This window comes from Hypanus sabinus, chromosome 7, assembly GCF_030144855.1.
Source record: "Hypanus sabinus isolate sHypSab1 chromosome 7, sHypSab1.hap1, whole genome shotgun sequence".
NCBI classification, from domain to species: Eukaryota; Metazoa; Chordata; class Chondrichthyes; order Myliobatiformes; family Dasyatidae; genus Hypanus; species Hypanus sabinus.
Window position 1 is genome coordinate 124,405,231 of NC_082712.1, and position 21,705 is coordinate 124,426,935.

Below are 21,705 nucleotides of genomic sequence, written 5' to 3' on the forward strand. Positions count from 1 at the left end.
TTTTTCTCCAGTCCTGCCGAAGGGTTTCGGCCCGAAATGTTGACTGTACTTTATTCCATAGATGCTGCCTGGCCTGCTGAGTTCCTCCAGCATTTTGTTGAGTTGTTTGGATTTCCAGCACCTGCAGATTTTCTCTTGCTTGGGCAGGAATTAGAACTTGGATCAGAGTGGGTGGTGTCAGGGGAGGGGTTTGGGGTATTCAAGGAAGGCAGAATGGGAGGAAGGTGGATGCTCTGAGAACCCAAAAGGAGATGGGGGAGCCTGAGGGACTTAGGGTTGGAGAGTGGTGGCGTGGGAAGGGGAGCCCGGATGTAGACAATAAGGAGGCTCTTTGCTCATGTTAATGCTGGGTACTCTGAAGGTTAGTTCCTTTCATGTGCCAGGCTCCTTCATCTCAGTCTCTGAGCTCTCTCAGTGGCAGGCCAGATCAACCAAAGGTGCTGACACAACAGTGCGCATAGCACCATAAATCAGAGGAGCAGAATTGGGTCATTTGGCCCATTGAGTTGATTAATTATAGCCGATCTTTTTTATTTCAGTCCCATTCTCCACTAACCCTCAATGCCCTTACCAAGATATTGCCAATCTCTGCCTTAAATATACCCAGCTAGGCCTCCCTAGCCCTCTGTGGCAACCAGTTACACCAATTCATTACCTTCTGGCTGAAGAAATTCCTCCTCATCTCAGTTTTAAAGATTCATTCTTTTAGTCTGAGGCTGTGCCCTCAGATCCTAGACTCCCCTAGTAACGGAAACATCCTCTCCATGTTTAATCTATTCAGGCCTTTCAGTGTCTCGTAGGCTTCAATGAGATCTCCCCTCATCCTTTGAGCTCCATCAAGTATAGAACCATCAATGCTCCTTATAGTCCTGGGATCAGTTTTGTCAAGTTCCTCTGGATCCTCTCCAGGATCAACACCTTTTGGAGCCCAAAATTGCTCACAATATTCCAAGGGCAGAATACATAGGGGAGAGGGAGTGCCCCTTGGAGTCCTCAACATTAACTTCAGACTCCATACACTCTTGTGGTATTAGGTCACACATGAGCAAGGAAGCTTCCTCCTGATAATCAGCTGCCAAGTTGCTGCAGCAGACTAATCAGTGTTTTCCTGCGTGAACAATGCATTGGGATTTCCCTTGGTTGTCCTGGATTCCCTCCACATCCCAAAGAGGTGCTAGTTGCTGGGTTACCTGGCCACTGTAAATTACCCAGTGGCGAATGGGAGAACCAGCAATGGAGGGTGTTAACAGGAAACTGTGAGAGAACAAACAATGTGGAAATCGGTAAGGAGATGGAATTCATGGGATTACATCAGGAGTCATCATAGACACAATGGGCCAAATGGTCTCCTTCTGCGTTGCAGGGAAATATGATGGGCACTCTACACTACATCCACAAGCCCACTGCCAACCTCTCCATACTGTGCCATAGTCCACAAGTGTCCACAGTGAAACTCTGGAAAACATAGACCACCTTCCAAATCTCAGCAGCCGTCCCTTTGTGAAGTCCAACGTTGCAATTGAAATTCAACATCACCTGCAATGGCGCAGTCCTTAGCTGACTGAGGAAAAGAAGGCTTGGAGATTGATATTCAGATTTGGCATTTTAAACACATGATCAATTGGCTATCAGCAATCTGTGCTCTCCTCTGTAATGTTGAGACCTGGATCACTTAGGTCAGGCATCTCAAGACCATAGATGAATACCAATACTACCTCCGCAAAATCCTGCAAATTCACTTGTTGAATAAGTGAATCATCACTAAAGTCCACTAACAAACAATAGATTCTAACAGTAATCCAATTTCAATCCCAAGACTTTTCTTAAAAATCTGAGTATTAAAGCCATTATTTGACTCAGTTAGCTTGTTGGCAAACCATATTGCACACATGCCTGACAGCAAAACTTCAAAACCTACTTTTTTTCTGATGCAGGAAGAGATTACTTGCCCTGATAGAGGAAAAGATTCAAGGATGTTCTCAGAGCTTCTTTGAAGAATTCCAATATGCCCACCACCTCCTGGGAGTCGCTGATCCATAAAAGCTCAAAGGAACGCTTAGTATGTTATTGGGAACATTGAGCCATTGCATGCACACAGAAAATCTGTGTAGTACAGGAAAGAAACAAACCACCTCAGAAAATTTTCTCCTGTCCTCCTCACCAATCTGATCTTGGCCCCTGTTTGGAGGAAACTGTAGCCCCAGATCACTTCAGAACTGGGGTACTAGTGACCGACAGCACCAGAGACTGGGGTTCAGTTCTGAACTCGGATTTTTCAAGTTTTCCTTATGTCCACGTGGATTTCCTTCCTGTGTTCTGAAAGACCAATGGGTTGGTCAGCTAATTGGCCATTGTGAATTGCCTCTTGTGTGCAGTTGAATGAAAGATCTTGTGGGGAATTGGTAAGAATTGATGGGAATGGGAAGAGTGGATCTAATGTAAAGAGGTCGTCGATGATCCGCATGGTTTTGGTAAATTGGTTTATTATTGTTAATTACACCAAGATACAGTGAAAATCTTGTCCTGCACACTGCCCATACAGATCAATTCATTATACAGAGTATTGTTGTAGAACAAGAAAAACTATAACATTGCAGAATAAAATGTGACAGTTATGGAGAAAGTACAGTGCAGGTAGACAATCAGGTGCACGATCATAACAAGATAGATAGTGAGGCCAGGAGACCATCTAATTGCATTAGGAGTCTGTTCAATAATTTTATGACAGGATGATAGAAGCTGTTCTTGAGCCTGTTGGTACATACTTAACAGGCTTTTCCATCTTCTCCCTGATGGAAGGGGAAAGAAGAGAGAATGTTTGGATTGTGTGGGGTCTTCAGTTATGCTGGTTACTCTACTGAGGTAGCAAGAAATGTAGACAGTCCTCAGAGGGCAGGAGAGTGTTGTACTGAGCTGCGTCCGCAGCTCTCTGTGGTTTTTCCCGCAAAGCCAATGTCTAATTCAATTTGCTGTCTCATCTCGAATTCTAAGCGACTGAAGCTTCTTGGTCAGTTTCCCATGTGGACGTTGTCAAAGGACTTGCACTGCCTTTCCTTCATCAACTTTCTTGGTAAGCGCCTTGAAAAATTACATGACATCATGTTACTAAGCTCTTTCCTGTATTGTAACTCATTGAAATTGCAAATATGTAGATGGAGTTAGAACATAGTTTGTCCACACGATCTTCACTCTCAACTTGGTGTGCCAAAAGGCCCGTTTCTCTGCTGTATCTCTCTTGACGATTTTACAAGAACTCACAAAACTACAGAAGTACCAAGGGACTGCCAAAGAGAAAAGCAGAGTACCTTTAGGACTGTCGCAGTTTAAGAAGATTGTAACCTCCACTTTCTCAAGAAAAATAAGTGCTGACCTTGCCAGTCCAGAAAAAGGGAGAATGAAGAAAAAGAGAGCTGAAAGGTCAGAGGGAGAAAGGGGGAAGGTTAACAAAAGGAATGTGCAGAATAATTAAATTAGGGTCAGCAAGAGGAGAGTTGCTCACGTCGAGTAAAAGAGGAAGGTACTGCTTGGCTATGACGCCAGGGTTCGCTGTGGGGCCGCGGTCCGTTTGTTCGGCCTTGCCGCCAGCTGGTGCCGCCAGGGTTCGCTGTGGGGCCGCGGTCCGTTTGTTCGGCCTTGCCGCCAGCTGGTGCCGCCAGGGTTCGCTGTGGGGCCGCGGTGCGGAGCGTTGCGCGGCGAGGTCGGTGCTGCCTGCGATGGCGCGGAGAGTGATGTGAGTGAACGGGGCGGGGGTTGGCGGACGTCTCCTGGATTCAGTGACTGCCGTGGATCCCGGGTTAAGTGGCGATTGGCGTTAGCTTCCCGGGCCGTCGTGGCCGATTCGGGTGGGGAGGGTTAAATTAGAGGAAGGCAACTCTCCGGTCTCCCGGTGGGGAGCGGGCGGCCTTCCCCAACCCATCGTTCTCCCTCTCCCGCCCCCCCTAACTGCAACACTATAATCTGCATTTTATATTTTTACTACCTCAGTCTCCATTCCCGTTACCCGTGTAACTCCATTCTCCCCCCCCCCCCCCCCAACACCGTACAAACCTCTCCCTCCTCCATGGAACTCCCTTCCCTCACCCATACAAACTCCTCTTTCCCCCTTCTAGCCCTCTCCATCCTCCTAATCATCTACCCTCTTGTTCAACGTGCTGCTCCATGCAAAACCCCTCCCTCCGGCTTCAGGTTAGTTATCCTAATTGAGTTTTTCGTGTTTCTCAAAAACTCAGTTTGAATAACCTATTATAAATATTGTGATTGCACACTACGCCCTCAAGACCTGTATAGGTCGGGCAACATCTATGGGAGGAAAGCTCTTGCTGATGCTTTGGGTCACGACACAGTTTTGACCCAAGACGTCTTTTTCTCTCACGGATGCTGTCTGACCTGCAGCTGAATTCAGATGCTGCAATGTGGAGCTGCGTTCTATTGCTCTGCCGCTGAGTCCACTCGCCTTTGAGCCCAAACAACACGGCACCCATGTGTTGAGGAGTTACTGGCAATTCTAGAATCACTTCATTTGAAAAGCAAGAAATGGCAGATGCTGAAAGTAAGAAGTAAAAGCAGAAAACATTGGAGATTCCCGACAGGTCAGACAGCATCTCTGAAGGGGGAACACACAAAATGCTGGAAGGACTCAGCAGGTCAGGGAGCCTCTGTGGGATCTGGAGATTTTTTCTTGTTGGTGAAGGGAGAAACAGTTAATGTTTCAGACCAATGACCATCAGAAATGGAAAACTGAATTACAGTACTTTAATGTTTTACCATTCAGTTACTGGATAAAGTTGTGTGTAAATATTTGAATTATTTTAAAGGCAACACGAGTGAATCTGCAGATGCTGGAAATAAATATAAAAACACAAAATGCTGGCAGAACTCTGCAGGCCAGGCAGCATCTATGGGAGAAGGTAATAACGACATTATTCGTCAGGACTAGGACTGACGAAGGGTCTCAGCCCGAAACGTCGACAGCGCTTCTCCCTATAGATGCTGCCTGGCCTGCTGTGTTCCACCAGCATTTTGTGTGTGTTGTTGTTAGGATTTCAGAGGTAATTTTCCATCTCAAAAGTCTACTTGTAGAATGAACTAACAGCAGACTTGAGTCTTGGTCTCTAGAGAAGCTAATCCAGGGGCTTCAACCTTCAGGCTTCTATCTCAACTTACTTTGATTTTTGACCTTTGGGCTTCTGCCTCTGGACTCTCCGACCTCTGAACTTCAACCTTTGCCTTCATCTTCCGGACTGCGCCAACCTCAGGATATCACCGACTGTGGGACACTGATCTCCAAGCTTGCATGAATCTCCAACCCCAGTGACCTCGAGGTCACTGAACCTTGTGCCTCCCAGCCGTACAGACCCTCAGCTCGGGACTCATTGACCCAAGGGTAACTGGTCTCCATCCTCAGTGCCTGCTGACCTGACCTCCCCCCAGGATCACTGTGGAGTGCACCGACCTGGACTGATTACTGCCTCCTGCCCTGCCTCTTCATTTACTGCCTCTGACCTCCAACTCCCCCTCATCCTTGTCCTTAAATCCTCACCTGATGCCTAATTCCCCTCGCTGTCCCCAAAATCATTCCTACAAACCTTAAAAAACAAAGCAGCTTGGTCTGAGCCTTGATGGACGTTACAGCTTGGTGCTATTTTGACCAAAAGATGTTCATATTTCCCTTCCTTTTGTGACATAAGTGTATGGCAAAGATATAACTGTAGTGGTCATAGTTCAGGAGCTTTCAAATGAACCAAAAATTGACTTGTTGCCATGGCAAATGAAAACGCTTTCAAATGTAGGAAAGTACCAGTGGACTTGCTAGGCACTAAGAAGAGTGTGAGATCAAAATCTGAAGTTTTAGAAATGTATTTCCAAGTGCAAATAATGCCAGGGAATGCATGTAGCACTAAAGGACCTTGGGGTGCATATTCACAGAACCCTAAAAGAAGTACAGCAGAAAGCAAGATTAATGTGTGGTTCAGATGCCATAAAGGACACCTTCCTTTTGTTAATCAAGACTTGAAAGAGTGGGAGGGTGGCTGTTGAGGGTGAATGGAGCAATGTCAGAGGTAGGGTGGCTGCCTGGAATGCACCGCCGGGAGTAATGTTCAAGGCAGACACATGTTTACAGCCCATTACGCCACTGGCGTTTAGGGTTGTAATGAAGGTTTGCCATCTCTCTCTGTCAATGCAGTCGCACATTGACATAGAAAGATTCTTCATTGCTGTTTCCGTAACGATTTTTTCTAACCAGTCAGGGTTGTTAGCCCTGAGCTGGACACCTGAACCTGGAGGACTGGTGGATCACTCTTAGTCTGGCCTCTACCCTTTGACCTGTTTGGCATGTGAGGTCCGACCAAGGCCCTGACTCCAGCTAACAGCTCTCCAGGTCTTTGAGCTTCCAAGCTGTATGAAAAGTTTGTGATCCTCTTGGAGGCCAGATACATTAGGGCAGGGGTCGGCAACCTTTACCACTGAAAGAGCCATATGGACCCGTTTCCCACAGAAAAGAAAACACTGGGAGCCACAAAACCCGTTTGACATTTAAAATGAAATAACACTGCATACATTTTTTTTGCCTTTATGCTATGTATAAACAAACTATAATGTGTTGCATTGATGAAATCGATGAACTCCTGCAGAGAAAACTAAACTACATTTCTGCATGCAACATAAACATTTTGAACTCCGAAAAAAAGACGTTGGGTTGAAGGTTACTCCATAGTTAGTCTACCTTGGATCGAAAAATTAAAAGAAATCGCGCAATGGCGGGTGTCAGGCATTGGCAGTGGTGACGTATATTAATAGTGATAAAAAACACGTTGTAGTGGTATGCTACATGCAGCGCTAAAATAACGACACTGAGTCGGTAAACTGCAGTCAAAAATAACTTTATTTGAACTAAACAGCCTTGCTTTTAAGCCTCCCTCAACCCGCCCCCCCCCCCCAGTGGGTGCGGATGCTCCAAAAGACACGTACTCACAAACCCCCGTAGGTTATCTCCCTTAGCTGGAACGCTGGCTAATTGTGAGCCGGTTCGGATGTGCCAGGAAATGGGTCGCCACAACGTTTTATTTAGATTGTACAAGATCACCATAATCTTCAAATTTAGAATTACATTTCAAAAACTAATAAACTAACATAAAATGCATTTTAATTAAATACTCATCATTTATTTTCCAAAGCTACAGGGAGCCGCAGCACAGAGATGAAAGAGTCGCATGCGGCTCCAGAGCCGCGGGTTGCCGACCCCTGCATTAGGGACTTCTAAAATATTCTTTGGTAGGGGTGGATGTAAGAAAAATGGAAGGCTAAGGGCCTGTGTAGAAGGGAAGAGTTAGATAGATGATGGAGTAGATTTGTATAGGTCAGCACAACATTGTGGGTCAAAAGGCCAGTACTGAATCAGAATCAGGTTTATTATCAATGGCGTGTGTTGTGAAATTTGTTAACTTAGCAGCAGCAGTTCAATGCAGTACATAATATAGAAGAAAAAGAAAAGCAATTAAAAAGTAAGTAAATGAATTACAGTATATGTATATTGAATAGATTAAAATTGTGCAAAAACAGAAATAATTTATATTAAAAAAGTGAGGTAGTGTTCAGTGCAATTAGGAATCGGATGGCAGAGGGGAAGAAGCTGTTCCTGAATCATTGAGTGTGTGCCTTCAGGCTTCTGTACGTCTTACCTGATAGTAACAGTGAGAAAAGGGCATACCCTGGGTGCTGGAGGTCCTTAATAATGGACACTGCTGCTCCTTAAAGATATCCTGAGTACTTTGTAGGCTAGTATCTAAGATGGAGCCAACTAAATTTTAAACCCTCTGCAGCTTCTTCCGGTCCTGTGTAGTAGCTCCCCCCCCACCCCCCACATATCAGACAGTGATGCAACCTGTCAGAATGCTCTCCACGGTACATATAAAGAAGTTTTTGAGTGTATCTGTTGATAGACCAAATCTCTTCAAACTCCTAATGAAGTCTTGCTTTCTTTATAATTGCATCGATATGTTGGGACCAGGTTTAAGTCCTCTGAGATTTTGACACACAGGAACTTGAAACTGCTCACTCTCTCCATTTCTGATCCCTCTAAGAGGATTGGTTCATGTTTCCTCGTCTTCCTGTTTCTAAAGTCTACAATCAGCTTTTTCATCTCACTGACATTGAGTGCCAGGTTCTGTGCTCTATTATTCTATATTCTATGTAAGTTGTTAACTTCTGTGCATGTGATATTTGCAAATTTCATTAAATTTTTATTGTGATTCTAAATCCACCCTTTCTGAAATCAAAGATTTTGAGATTTTAAATTCATCCTTTTTCCTGATACAACTTATCTAGGTTCTTACTGTTTTCTTAAAAATGTATTTCTTTGATTTTAGCCTATAAACTTTTGTTTGTAACTTTATTAAGTAGTTTATATGTGCATTTCCAACAGTGCTGACCTTGATCATTTCCTGCATGCTACCCGCCCAAAGACTTGGGGGTCAAATTCCATTTAGTGCTGATTGTGCCAAGGATATCTCTCCACTGCTGAGAACTCCTCCACTATCTTGATATTGTCAGACTGCTTGTCCGGTGGTCAGTCTTAGATGAGCCGCAATTTTCACTAGTTACATATCAAAACTTGAAACTTGAAATTCACTTCTGTCTGTTCCGTATGTTGCAATCAGTTTCATTTTAACCACCAGCATTTGTAAACCACCTTCCTTCCCCAGCCCACTATGACCCCTTTCTTTGGTGTACTATGATCCTAATGTGTTTGACAATCTTTATCACAAATGATTTCTATCTTCTGTCCTCCATGCTGCATATATTCAATTCAAACAAAACAAAATATCCGATATATGAGAAATCTGCAGATGCTGGAGATCCAAAGCAACACACACAAAATGTTGGATGAACTCAGCAAGCCAAGCAGCATCTGTGGAAAAGCATAAAAAGTCGACGTTTCGGGCCAACACCCTTTCCAGCCTATCTCAGAATGTATCCCAGCTATTTTGCTAGCTTATGTTTGGCTATTATCTTGAGTAATGGGAAATATAGAGTGATAAGTAGAGATTTGAGTTCTGAATTGAGATCCCTAACTTAAATCTGAGGCTAAAATTTTTCTTGCACAACCAAAATTATTGTGCTTGTGTTAGTCTCGAAAAGGTCAAAGTTAAATTATGTTCAAAGTCTTTCATACCCTTTCCTTTTGGAACCTCCTGCAGCCTAATAGTCTTCAGATCAGCATGACTCTCTCTTTAATCTTTCATTCCTCTTTCACTTCCGACTTCTCTCAGTTTTGCATTTCCTAATCCTCCCTGTCTCTCCACACTTTCTGACTTTCCTCTTTTTAAGGTTCTCCTTCCTCCATAAAAGCCTTTTCAACAAAGACTTTTAGTTTTCTTTCCTATTATATAGTGTTAGAATGTTTTTGGCATTAGCACTTATAGCAAATAACTTCAGCAACTGTCTTCAGTCATTAGTCTTCAGATTCAAATATGAGTTGTGAAATAAATCTAAAATGCAGCTCTAAACAATGAGTTTCTAAGAACTGTGAACCACAGTTAATTGGAAGACCAGATAATGCTGATTTAAATTTGTTATTTGGGTGTCTGTTGTGTGGGTGCAAAGCGGGAAGTGTGAAGTTTGTGTCTTGTTCAAAGGAAGCATTGTGGATGAAATGTAAAATGTAAAAAGTAATGTAAAAGTGTCATAAAATGTCTTGCAGTGTTGGGATGAGTAGACCTCTTGCTCTGAAATGGTTTTTCTCTTCGTTGCTGGCATTCCTGGCAGTTGCCCATGTACCATCCTGCATCTCCTGGGCCATACTGTCCCACATATTCCTCGGGCACTTTGCTTTTAGCAAAATGTATATATCTTTAGCATGCATATAGTGTATTTCAACCATTTCCCCAAGCTTTTGCCAGAATTCTGAATTCCCATGCGGATATGAGGTCAGCTCTGACAAAATGGGGGTGAAGGACTTATGAATGGTCATAATCAGGGTCAAGGGCTGGCTTAGGTCTTAAGTATTCTTTACCTGACATTGCCTGACCTCAATAGGTGCCAACCTGATATACATCTGGGTAAAACTTCTCCCTGAAATATCTCAACACTAATTCCTGCACCAGGCAAAACATAAATGACAGATATAAGTTAAACAGTACGCACTTGAAATCCAGAGTATGTACTCTGCAATCTGCCGTTTAAGTGTGACTGATCTCTTGATGCTTGCAGTATTCCTTTACATCTAACTATTATACTAAAATACACACACGCATTCTCACAGACAGACATACTTCATTGATCCCGAGGGAAATTGGGTTTCGTTACAGTCACACCAACCAAGAATGGTGTAGAAATATAGCAATATAAAACCATAAATAATTAACTAATAATAAGTAAGTAATGCCAAGTAGAAATTAGTCCAAGACCAGCCTATTGGCTCAGGGTGTCTGAGGCTACATCCACACTAGACTGGATAATTTTGAAAACGCCGGTTTCATGTAAAAACGATAGGAGTCCACACTATGCGTTTTTGAAAATACCTCTATCCACACTGAAATAGAGATTTTAGTGAATCTCCTCCTCCTGTGCATGTACAGGACACATCTACCAAAAACAAGTGACATGTTTGGTGTCGAATCTCGCCATAAAAGTGTGCGTTTGTGTAGTTACAGACTAGAAAAACTTAAAATGACGGACAGCTGTTGACTTTCGCGCAGGAGAACTTAAAAGTGAAAAAAAAAACAATACTAGAGTGTATGGTGGCAACCGACAGGGAGATCATGGACAGATTGACCCGGCTGACGACGAACATTGAAAAACTGACTAACTCTGTTGCATTAATAAAGCACTGTGGCGACCCATTTTCCTGGCACATCCGAACCGGCTCACAATTAGATAGCCTACGGGGGTTTGCGAGCACAGAGCTTTGGAGCCTCTGTGCCACGGGGGGCAGGTTGAGGGAGGCTTAAAAGTGAGGCTGAGGATTTCGAAAAAAGTTTTTTCCTTCGACTGCAGTTACCGACTCTGTGTCGTAATTTTAGCATTGCATGTAGCACACCGCTACAATTGGTGACCCTGACGGTCCAAACGCTTTTTGGACCAGAAATGACAGACGCCGCCTCTGTTCATGCGGTTTCGTTGAAACTGCCGGGTTTCTGGACACAGCGACCGAACCTATGGTTCCAGCAAGCCGAAGCCCAATTCCACGTTCGCCAGATCACCTCAGAAGACACCCGCTACTACTACATGGTGAGCTCCCTCGACCAGGACACAGCGGCCCAGGTCGTGGAGTTCGTACAGTCGCCCCCGGCAGACGGCAAGTACACGGAATTCAAAGCCCTGCTCCTCAGGACTTTCGGACTCTCATGGCGTGAGCGGGCTGCCTGTTTACTGCACCTGGATGGCTTGGGCGACAGACCTCCTTTGGCTTTAATGAATGAGATGTTGTCTCTGGCCGACGGACACACGCCCTGCCTCATGTTTGAGCAGGCATTCCTGGAGCAGCTGCCCGAGGACATACGCCTGCTGCTGTCCAACGCGGATTTCAGTGACCCCCGGAAGGTGGCAGCCCGGGCGGATTTGCTGTGGAACGCCAAAAAGGTGAGCGGGGCGTCCATCGCACAGATCTCCCAGCAGCAAACCAGTCCAGGCCCGGCCGCAGAGCCCGCCAACCCCCGGCCCAATGAACACTGGTGCTTCTACCACCAGCGGTGGGGAGCAGAAGCCCGCCGTTGTCGCCCGCCCTGCAAGTTCCCGGGAAACGCCAGGGCCAGCCGCCGCTGATGGCTACGGCGGCTGGCCATCGGGATAGCCTCCTGTATGTGTGGGACAGAAGGTCGGGACGCCGGTTTTTGGTCGACACTGGTGCCGAGATCAGCGTTTTACCTCCGACGAGTTACGACACTCGCAGCAGGGCACCGGGGCCCCCCCTGAGGGCCGTGAACGGCAACACAGTAAGGACCTATGGCACCCGTCAGGTGCAGCTACAGTTCGGCTCCAGCCAGTTCACGTGGGACTTTACACTGGCCGCCGTAGCCCAACCGCTTCTGGGTGCGGATTTTTTGCGGGCTCACAGCCTACTGGTTGACCTGCCCAGGAAGAGACTGGTACACGCCGAGACCTTTCAGACATTCTCCCTGGGTGCAGCCCAGTTGCTAGCCCCTCATCTCGGCTCCATCACGCTGTCCGACAATGACTTCACCAGGGTCCTGGCGGATTTCCCATCGGTTCTGGCACCGCAGTTCACAGCGGCCATGCCCCGACACGACGTACAGCACCACATCCCGACCCAGGGACCACCCCTCCATGCCCGCGCTCGGCGGCTTCCCCCGGACAAGCTCCGACTAGCGAAGGAGGAGTTCCAGAGGATGGAGGAATTGGGGATCATCCGGCGGTCCGACAGCCCATGGGCCTCCCCCCTGCCCATGGTGCCCAAAGCGACGGGAGGCTGGAGACCGTGCGGCGACTACCGCAGGCTGAACGAGGCTACCACACCGGACCGCTACCCTGTGCCGCACATTCAGGACTTTGCAGCAAACCTGCATGGCGCACGGATCGTCTCCAAGGTAGACCTCGTCCGAGGGTACCATCAAGTCCCGATGCATCCTGACGACGTCCCCAAAACGGCTCTCATCACCCCGTTTGGCCTTTTCGAGTTCCTCCGCATGCCGTTCGGCCTGAAGAATGCCGCACAGACGTTCCAGCAGTTAATGGACGCGGTGGGACGGGACCTGGACTTCGCGTTCATCTATTTGGACGACATCCTCATAGCCAGCAGCAGTCGTCAGGAGCATCTGTCCCATCTCCGTCAACTCTGCGCCCAACTGAGTGAGTACGGTCTTACAATCAACCCCGCCAAATGCCAGTTCGGACTCGATACCATTGACTTCCTGGGCCACAGGATTACTAAAGACGGGGCAACCCCTCTGCCCACTAAGGTAGATGCGGTCCGCCACTTCCCCCGACCCACCACGGTCAAAGACCTTCAGGAATTTGTAGGTATGGTCAATTTCTACCACCGCTTCCTCCCTTCAGTTGCCCGGATCATGCGCCCCCTGTTCGCCCTGATGTCGGGTCCGAGCAAGGACATTACCTGGTACGAGGAGTCCGCCGCCGCTTTCGTTCAAACGAAGGAAGCTTTGGCGAACGCCGCAATGCTAGTACATCCCAGAATGGACGCCCCTACCGCCCTCACAGTGGACGCATCTAACACGGCAGTCGGTGGGGTGCTGGAGCAACTCATCGCAGGTCGCTGGCAACCCCTGGCGTTTTTCAGCAAACACCTGCGGCCACCGGAGCTCAAGTACAGTGCTTTCGACCGGGAACTGTTGGCGCTCTACCTGGCAATCTGGCATTTCAGGTACTTCCTAGAAGGTCGGCCCTTCACTGCGTTCATGGACCACAAACCGCTTTCCTTTGTGTTTACGAAAGCGTCCGACCCCTTGTCGTCCCACCAGGAGCAACATCTGTCCTACATCTCTGAATACACGACGGATGTCCGGCACGTCTCGGATAAGGACAATGTCGTGGCGGATGCGCTCTCTCACCCTACCGTTCATGCCCTTTCCCAAGGGGTATACTTTGAGGCACTGGCAGAGGCACAGCAGGCAGATGAGGAGATTCCGAGTTACAGAACCGCAGTCTCTGGTTTGCAGCTCCAGGACCTCCCCGTAGGCCCGGGTGAGAGGACCCTACCCTGTGACGTTGCCACCGGCCAGCCCCATCCCGTCGTCCCGACAGCCTGGCGGCGCCGTGTTTTCGACTCCATTCATAACTTGGCGCATCAGTCGTCCGGATGGTTTCCAGCAGGTTCGTTTGGCACGGACTCCACAAACAGGTCAGTGAATGGGCCAAAACGTGCATGCACTGCCAGACGGCCAAGGTGCAGCGGCACACCAAAGCCCCACCGCAGCAATTCCATCCCGCCCACCGGCGCTTCAACCACATTCATGTGGATATCGTGGGCCCCCTGCCAGTCGGCCTCCTGACTATCGTGGACTGGTTCACAAGATGGCCAGAGGCGGTCCCGCTCACCGACACCACCTCCGAATCTTGCGCCCGAGCCCTGATCACCACCTGGATATCTCGCTTTGGTGTATCGGCCCACATTACCTCCGACAGAGGCGCCCAGTTCACCTCCAGCCTGTGGTCAGCTATGGCCAGCCTTCTGGGGACTCAGCTGCACCACACCACTGCCTACCACCCACAGTCGAACGGGCTAGTGGAGCGTTTCCACCGTCACCTGAAGTCGGCCCTCGTGGCCCGCCTGCGAGGAGCCAACTGGGCGGACGAGCTTCCCTGGGTCCTACTCGGCATCCGCACAGCGCCCAAGGACGACCTGCACGCCTCGTCGGCCGAGTCGGTATACGGCGCGCCCCTGGTCGTCCCCGGGGTCGTCCACGAGGGCAAGAGGAAGATCCAGCAGCAGTCCTGGGCAGACTACGTGAGAAGCTCGGTAACCTGGCCCCCATACCCACTTCACAGCACGGGCAGAACCCACCTGCGTACCCAAAGACCTGCAGAACTGTAAGTTTGTGTTTGTACGAAGGGGCGGGCATCGGCCACCGCTGCAGCGGCCATACGAGGGGCCGTTTATGGTGCTCCGGAACAACGGGTCCACGTTTGTGCTGGACATTGGGGGGAAAGAGGAGGTTTTCATGGTGGACCGCCTCAAACCGGCCCATGTGGACCTGGAGCAACCGGCTGAGTTTCCGGCACCTCGGCGCAGAGGCCGACCTCCCAAGCAGGTTCCGGCCCAGACTGTGGACATTGGGGGGTGTATCGCCGGTTCTGGGGGGGGGGGGGGGGGGGGGAGTTATGTGGCGACCCATTTCCTGGCGCATCCGAACCGGCTCACAATTAGATAGCCTACGGGGGTTTGCGAGCACAGAGCTTTGGAGCCTCTGTGCCACGGGGGGCAGGTTGAGGGAGGCTTAAAAGTGAGGCTGAGGATTTCGAAAAAAGTTTTTTCCTTCGACTGCAGTTACCGACTCCGTGTCGTAATTTTAGCGCTGCATGTAGCACACCGCTACAGCACGTTGTTAAATGTGTAAAACATGTCTGCATCAGTGTTATCTTGTATTTCCATACAATGTTACATTAGGCTGTTACACATCTATTGTCAGAGAAGTACTTGCATAAATAGGTAAACCACCTTCATACGAGCAAGGACAGAAAACAGCAAAGTGAGTATACTTACTTATTCAGTAAGTTATGGGTGAAAGTATTTGGTGAGTACATTTCTAACTCTTCTGGCTTCAGTCTTTTTGCTGTCTGTTCTGAAATTGTTTGGTTGCATTCAAGAAAACAACAAAATAGCGCGCTGCTGTCTGATAGCGTTTTCAAAAGTCTTTGGTTACCCCGTCCACACTGATCTGCCCAAGCAGTGTTTTCAAAAATACCCACCCTGGAAAGTATTTCTGAAAAGCTCCGGTTTTGGGGGACGAAAATGCCGTTTTAGTGTGGTCAGAGGGTAAAAACGAAGAGAAAAAGCGTCGGTTACGGATTTATCTGGCGTAGTGTGGATGTAGCCTGACACTCCGAGGGAGGAGTTGTAAAGTTTGATGGCCACAGGCAGGAATGACTTCCAGTGACGCTCGGTGTTGCATCTCAGTGGAATGAGCCTCTGGCTGAATGTACTCCTGTGCCTAACCAGTACATTATGGAGTGGATGGGAGACATTGTCCAAGATGGCATGCAACTTGGACAGCATCTTGTTTTCAGACACCACCGTCAGAGAGTCCAGTTTCATCCCCACAACATCAGTGGCCTTACAAATGAGTTTATTGATTCTGTTGGTGTCTGCTACCCTCAACCTGCTGCCCCAGCACACAACAGCAAACATCATAGCTCTGGCCACCACAGTCTCATAGACCATCTTCAGCATCGTCCGGCAGATGTTAAAGGACCTCAGTCTCCTCAGGAAATAGAGACAGCTCTGACCCTTCTTGTAGACAGCCTCAGTGTTCTTTGACCAGTCCAGTTTATTGTCAATTCGTATCCCCAGGTATTTGTAATCCTCCACCATGTCCACACTAACCCCTTGGATGTTTGTCTACAGTTCTTGGAACAAGTATACATTCTCCCACTTGGGGTCCCGAACTTTCAGTAACCACCCTTCACAGCTGGTGGCCCTGTCTTACCAAATTAACGCAGAAAGTTTAGTCTCTTACATAAACGCATGCACGTGCACATACAACTTTTATGTCTACCAGTTCAGCTGTCCACTGTGTTTTTGATACCTAGCGATCCCGTAGCCACTGACCTGTACAGGTCCAAGTATGAGTGCTAATTTAAAAAATACTCACCCACTTAAACTGCTCAGATTACTGGCCACTCAGTGGGTCATAAAGGCATCCCAGACCTAATCCTCCCTGTCTCTCCACATTTTCTGACCTTCCTTTTTTAATGTTCTCTTTCCCCTAAAAAAAACTTTTTTAGCAAAGACTTTTAGTTTTCTCTCCTATTAAATAACATTGATTATTGTTCAATGATGTTTATCATGAGACAATTTTCCATATGCTCACATTATACAAATTCAAGTTAGATGAAATGGTGGAGCAACTAAGTAAGTGTCGATTTACGAGGATGCTGATGATGTCTGAATCTGTTTAAGGTAGGGCCACTTAACTGTTGACAGATGGATTCAAAGATGATGAACGTGTGGGTAAGGAACTGTGTTCCAAAAATGAAAGTTAGTGAATCTGCAATTAATAGAAGATTTACTTGAAGTGCAGTTTGTGGTAAACAAAGGGTTAAATTTGTTTGCAATCTGCTTTAGCTTGAGTCAATGGTTAGTGTAGGGTGAGAACTGGTCATTGGTAGAGATTAATATGTTGGACAAGGAATGAACATTGTGGCTTTGCTGTTTTGATACTGAATTTGGATTTCTTGTTGATTCAAGCCTCGATTCCTAATATGTAGTTTGATAGGGGAATGAGTTGTTAGCTGTGGAAAGTGCGGAGAGATAAGAATGAATTAAATTTCTCAGAAAACAGATCACTAACACAGGTCTAATAATTGAACTTGTTGAGCGGACATTGCATATTTTTTACTTGTTCACATGATGTGAGCATCACTGGCACTTACTGTCTTCCTTGAACAGGGTTATGAGTCAACCATTTTCTTAAAGATCTAGAGCAGTGGTTGGGCAAAGTGGGTGAGGATAGCGGATTTCCTTTTTTGAAAGAAATTGGTGACTCAGATGGTTTTTACAGTATATTAATTTCAAGGTCATCATCATCATTGTCATTATGTGTCATGTTGTATGATGTGAGTGATCATATTCCTTTGTCTATCTTTAGTCTGAGAAGTTCTAATCAGCTCTTCAAAACTTTTGCTTGTCCATCCCTTGATGTAATTCGTGTCGTGCCCTGTTGACCACAACTTTTTCTTCCATCAATTTTTTTCCTATCACTGCAAGTTGTTCGAGCTTCTCTTTTTGCAGAACATGTCCCAGAAATTCCAGCTGTCATATCTTGGTTGATATCTGCTCTCTTCTTATTACGGCTTTTCGCAACTCTTCGTCATTTGTTACTCTGTCCTTCCTTGAAATTTTCATTATTCTTCTCAAAAACTACATTTCTGCAGTGTCGAGTCTTCCCTTATTTTGCTTTGATATTGGCCAACGTTAGCTTCCATATTTTAGTGTGTAATGAATGTACAAGCACAACACTCTTGAGTTTCATAGCCGTAGAAATTGTTATTCTTTAATACCTTGCTTGAGCATCCATTTAGCCATCGCAATCCTCCCAGTTTCAACATCAGCCCTATTGTCAGATTGTGCTCCCTAAGTAATTGAGTTATTTCATTGCCCACTTTCAATCCATGTTTCTGTATTTTTTTCTTTGTATTGGGAACAAAGAACAGGAATGAGAGTTCAAATGAACGAAGTGATTTAGTCTAGATTAAGAGGGGTGTCAGACTGGGTTGAGTTCTCTTGCCCATCCTACCGTTTATAGTGAGAAGTTTCTAAGAGAAATTAGCTGTATTCCGGGTATGATAATTGATGGATACAATTTGAACAACCTACGATGAGCAGACATATATAATGCAGACAGCTACTTCTAAAGAGAAGCTCCAAGAAGTACTAGCTAAAGTCATTGAAGAAAGTGCAAAGAAGACTACAAGAAGACCGAATATATGGTTGTCACAAAGAAGAAAGAAATTTCATGGTACTGGTACTGAATTCGACATAGTTTTAAGTTTCCAGATTTAATTAGTTAAGTTTAAATTCCCCAGCTGCCATTGTGAGATTCAAACACTTATTTAAAAGTTAGTCAAGAAAGTTTACCACGACATTCCTCATCTCTATGCTAGTTGATGGAACCATACAGATATGCTAGTTGACCCTGTGGTTAGTTATGTTGTTTAGCAAGGAGGATAGTTGCAGTAGGGGGATTCTGCTCATGTTAGAAGAATCCAAGACAACTTTTTTGTTGTTTGAAAGTTGGGTTTCTATTTATTATAAAATGTAATGTCCATGTACAGGATATGTATGAATGAGTCATAAGAAGTACAGGACAAAAACAGGCTCCTTGGCCCATCTAGTACATGCTGAAACAATTTAAACTGCCTACACCCATTGACTTGTACTGGAATTGTAGCCCTTCTCATCCCTACCGTCCATGTAGCCATCCAAACTTCTCTTAAGTGTTGAAATCAAGCTCAGGTGCACCACTTCTGCTGGTTGCTCATTCCACAGTCTTATGACCCTCTGAAGAAGTTTCCCCTCGTGTTCCCTTTAAACTTCTCACCTTTTACCCCCTGATCATGACCTCTGATTGAGGATGTATGTTCTCTAATTCTGGTGAGATGACATGGATTGCTGTGATTTTACAGGCTGATGAAATGAAGGAATTAATAAAGTAGGGACAATGTTTTTACTGTTCTAATATTTAGAAGTATTGTTGCTTCTAGAATTTTGAACTTTTAGGAGTTGTGCTTTTGTGCAATAGTAATGTATAAAAGGTTAACTTTTCTGCAGCAGTTATTGTCACAAGTATTGCATTAATTATCTAAGGCTGTGGTTTTATACAAAATGTTAAATACGTAGCCTGTAATTCAGAATTAATTGAATGAATATTAGTTTAGTGGGGTGCCCCTGAAGAGTTTGCGTACAAATTTCACTGGCTTTACATGATACCAAGGCAATTTTTACAAATGTTAATTGAAGTTAATTTTGTGCTGTCAGTTTTTCCAATCATGTTGCCTTCAACTCCAACCCACTCCTTCAACGCTTTAAGGTGAAAAATGGATATTGAAGTTAATAATTAAACAAAACTCTAACTTTTTAAAAGAATCCAGATGGTGAGAGGCCATTGCTGCAAGTGGAATCTTGCCAAAAAAAGCTTTCCATCTGCCAACTGTTCTGAATTAAACTGTGTATGAACTGAACATACTGGCCTCACTCTGTATAGTAAAGGGAATTGGTTTAGTGCTCCTTTTTAACTTACATAATGTTCATTTAGACTGTTAATAGATAGGTATTGATGGCAGTGATCTGAGGCAGAAGGAATAGTAGAAGCTAATTTATAGTAACTTTTGAAAAGGATTTGGGATACACTTGGAAAAGGTTAGAAAGAAAGAAAGCATGACACCCCTCAAGCCTGCTTTGCTATTCAGCAAGATCAGAGCTAAAATGGTTGTAACTATGTTTTCCACATTTCCATCTGTCAAGAGTAGTTTTCCACCCTCTTGCTTTCAAGAATTTTATTTGAACCTTTGACATTATTCCAAGACTCTGCTTATGCTGCCCATTGAGGGAGAGAATTCCAAAGATTCATAAATCACAGAGAGAAAATTTTAACACATCTTTCACATCTTTATCATAAATGTGTCACCTCTGTCTTCAAACTGTGTCTCCTAGATCTTAGATTAATCTTCAAGAGGAACCATCCTCTCCATATACACCTTGTTAAGAACCCTTGGAATCTTTCATATTTCACTGAATATAGAACAGTACAGCACAGGAACAAACTCCTCAGTCCACCGTATCGCCAGTCTTATAACCAGTCTAATCCTATTAGCCTGTAGGTGGTCCATGTCCCCCTATTCCTGACTTGTTCATGTGATTTCTAAATGCCTCTTAAATATTGCTCTGTATTCTGTTTGTACCATCTCCTTGGGTCAGCATGTTTCAAGGTCCTACCATTCTGTTTACATATCTTTAAATTTTTATCTTTGCACTTAAACCCCCTTGTATATAGCATTTATAGTTGCTTCTCTTCTAGATGCTAGCCAATACAAGCTCAACCTGTCCAATCTTCCTCTTACGCCAACCTACTGTTTTCAGGTATCAGTAGAATAAAACTCCTCAATTGTTTCCGATGCGTCCATCATCCTTCCCTAGATAAGGACAATAGATCAGTATTCCAAATGAGGGAATGGGGTAAATTATGTAGTTATTTGTTTGAAAAGGCCAATGCTGGTATGATGACCTGAATATTTATTTATTTATTGTGATGCAGTGTGGAATAGGCCATTCTGGCTCTTTGAGCCACAGCGTACAGCAATCCCCCAGTTTAATCCTGGCCTAATCATGGGGCAATTTATAATGACCAATTAACCAACCTGCCGGTTTGTCTTTGGACTTTGGGTGGAAACCAGGGCACTGGGAGGGAAACGGAGAGAATGTACAAACTCCTTACAGGCAGCGATGGGAATTGAACCCTGGTTGCCTATGCTACCGTGCCACCTTATCTTAACTGTGTCTAACTATATCTTAACCTAAAATCTGAAATTTTGGTGCTGTGTAAAAAAATTAATATCCAGCTTCTCAATGTATGGAAAGTGGAGAAAGAGATCATTGTTTTCTTTGTAAGAGATTACTATTGTTCTTATTGTTTTTATAAAATCTCTTTATCCGCAGCGTTAAATACTTTTGCTGCCTAAGCAAACCCCAAAGCTGTAATCAGCTTTAAAAACTTACTGTAAGCCATCTTCAATTAAACTAATTACCAGTTTACCTTCCCCTGTGGTTACTAAAGGAATAATGAGAAACAAAGTGTTGGATTTTGATGTTTGAATCTATGGTTCTTTCAGAAGCTGGGTAAGAGGATCAAAACTTGTTGCTTCATAATCATTTTATTAAGCATTGATAGAACACAGTAACATTGAAATGGACAGTAACAGCAGAATCTAGTAGCAGAAGGCAGAACAGACTTAAAATGACTAATAGACTAAGATAGCATTGTTTTGTGGTTCGTTAATTTTATATTTGATAGGTAAGCAAAATTCAATTCAGATTCATAGGTAAGAGTCAACCAATGAGATACCTCCTATTCAAGTAATGCAGCACCAAGAGGAGCATCCAGACTTTACAGAACCTAACCACTAGAGGACACATTGAACAATTGCATATACAGGTACATATCGTGCCACTAGGAAACATGTTAAATTGTTAAATGCATATACAAACTACATAAAATATAAGCAGACAATTAATTGTTAAACCGCAAAAAACAACTTAAACATTTGGATCCAACAATAGGTAAACTAATTGGTGGGAAACAGTGAAGAAATTGACAGCTAGGGGTTGGATTGAGAAATTCTAGTCAAGGAGAAGAAATTGAAGTTTTTCTCAGTGAGGGGGCAGTAAGTGGCACCTGATACACTTGCTTCATTGGCTGAGAAGTTGTGAAGGGTGGGCAAAGTAGGAAAAATGGGAGAGATAAGGCATCTATATATTTTATCAGGAGTAGGATGTGATGTGGAGGAAGACTTTAG

The 21,705-nt window shown here is 45.2% G+C and overlaps 1 protein-coding gene across 3 annotated transcripts in view; it reads left to right on the plus strand.

Annotated features, from left to right (window-relative positions):
- Positions 1 to 3,515: 3,515 nt before the first annotated feature.
- Positions 3,516 to 21,705, plus strand: part of mrpl23 (mitochondrial ribosomal protein L23) — a 75,264-nt gene continuing 57,074 nt past the window's right edge. For 2 of the 3 annotated variants that reach the window (XM_059975530.1, XM_059975531.1), the window contains exon 1: positions 3,516 to 3,730. In XM_059975530.1, the coding sequence (XP_059831513.1) occupies positions 3,531 to 3,730 (200 nt within the window). In that variant the 5' untranslated portion in view covers positions 3,516 to 3,530. Of the gene's footprint in view, positions 3,731 to 4,608; positions 4,644 to 21,705 lie in introns of those variants that run through there. The other variant, XM_059975533.1, reaches the window with a different exon arrangement.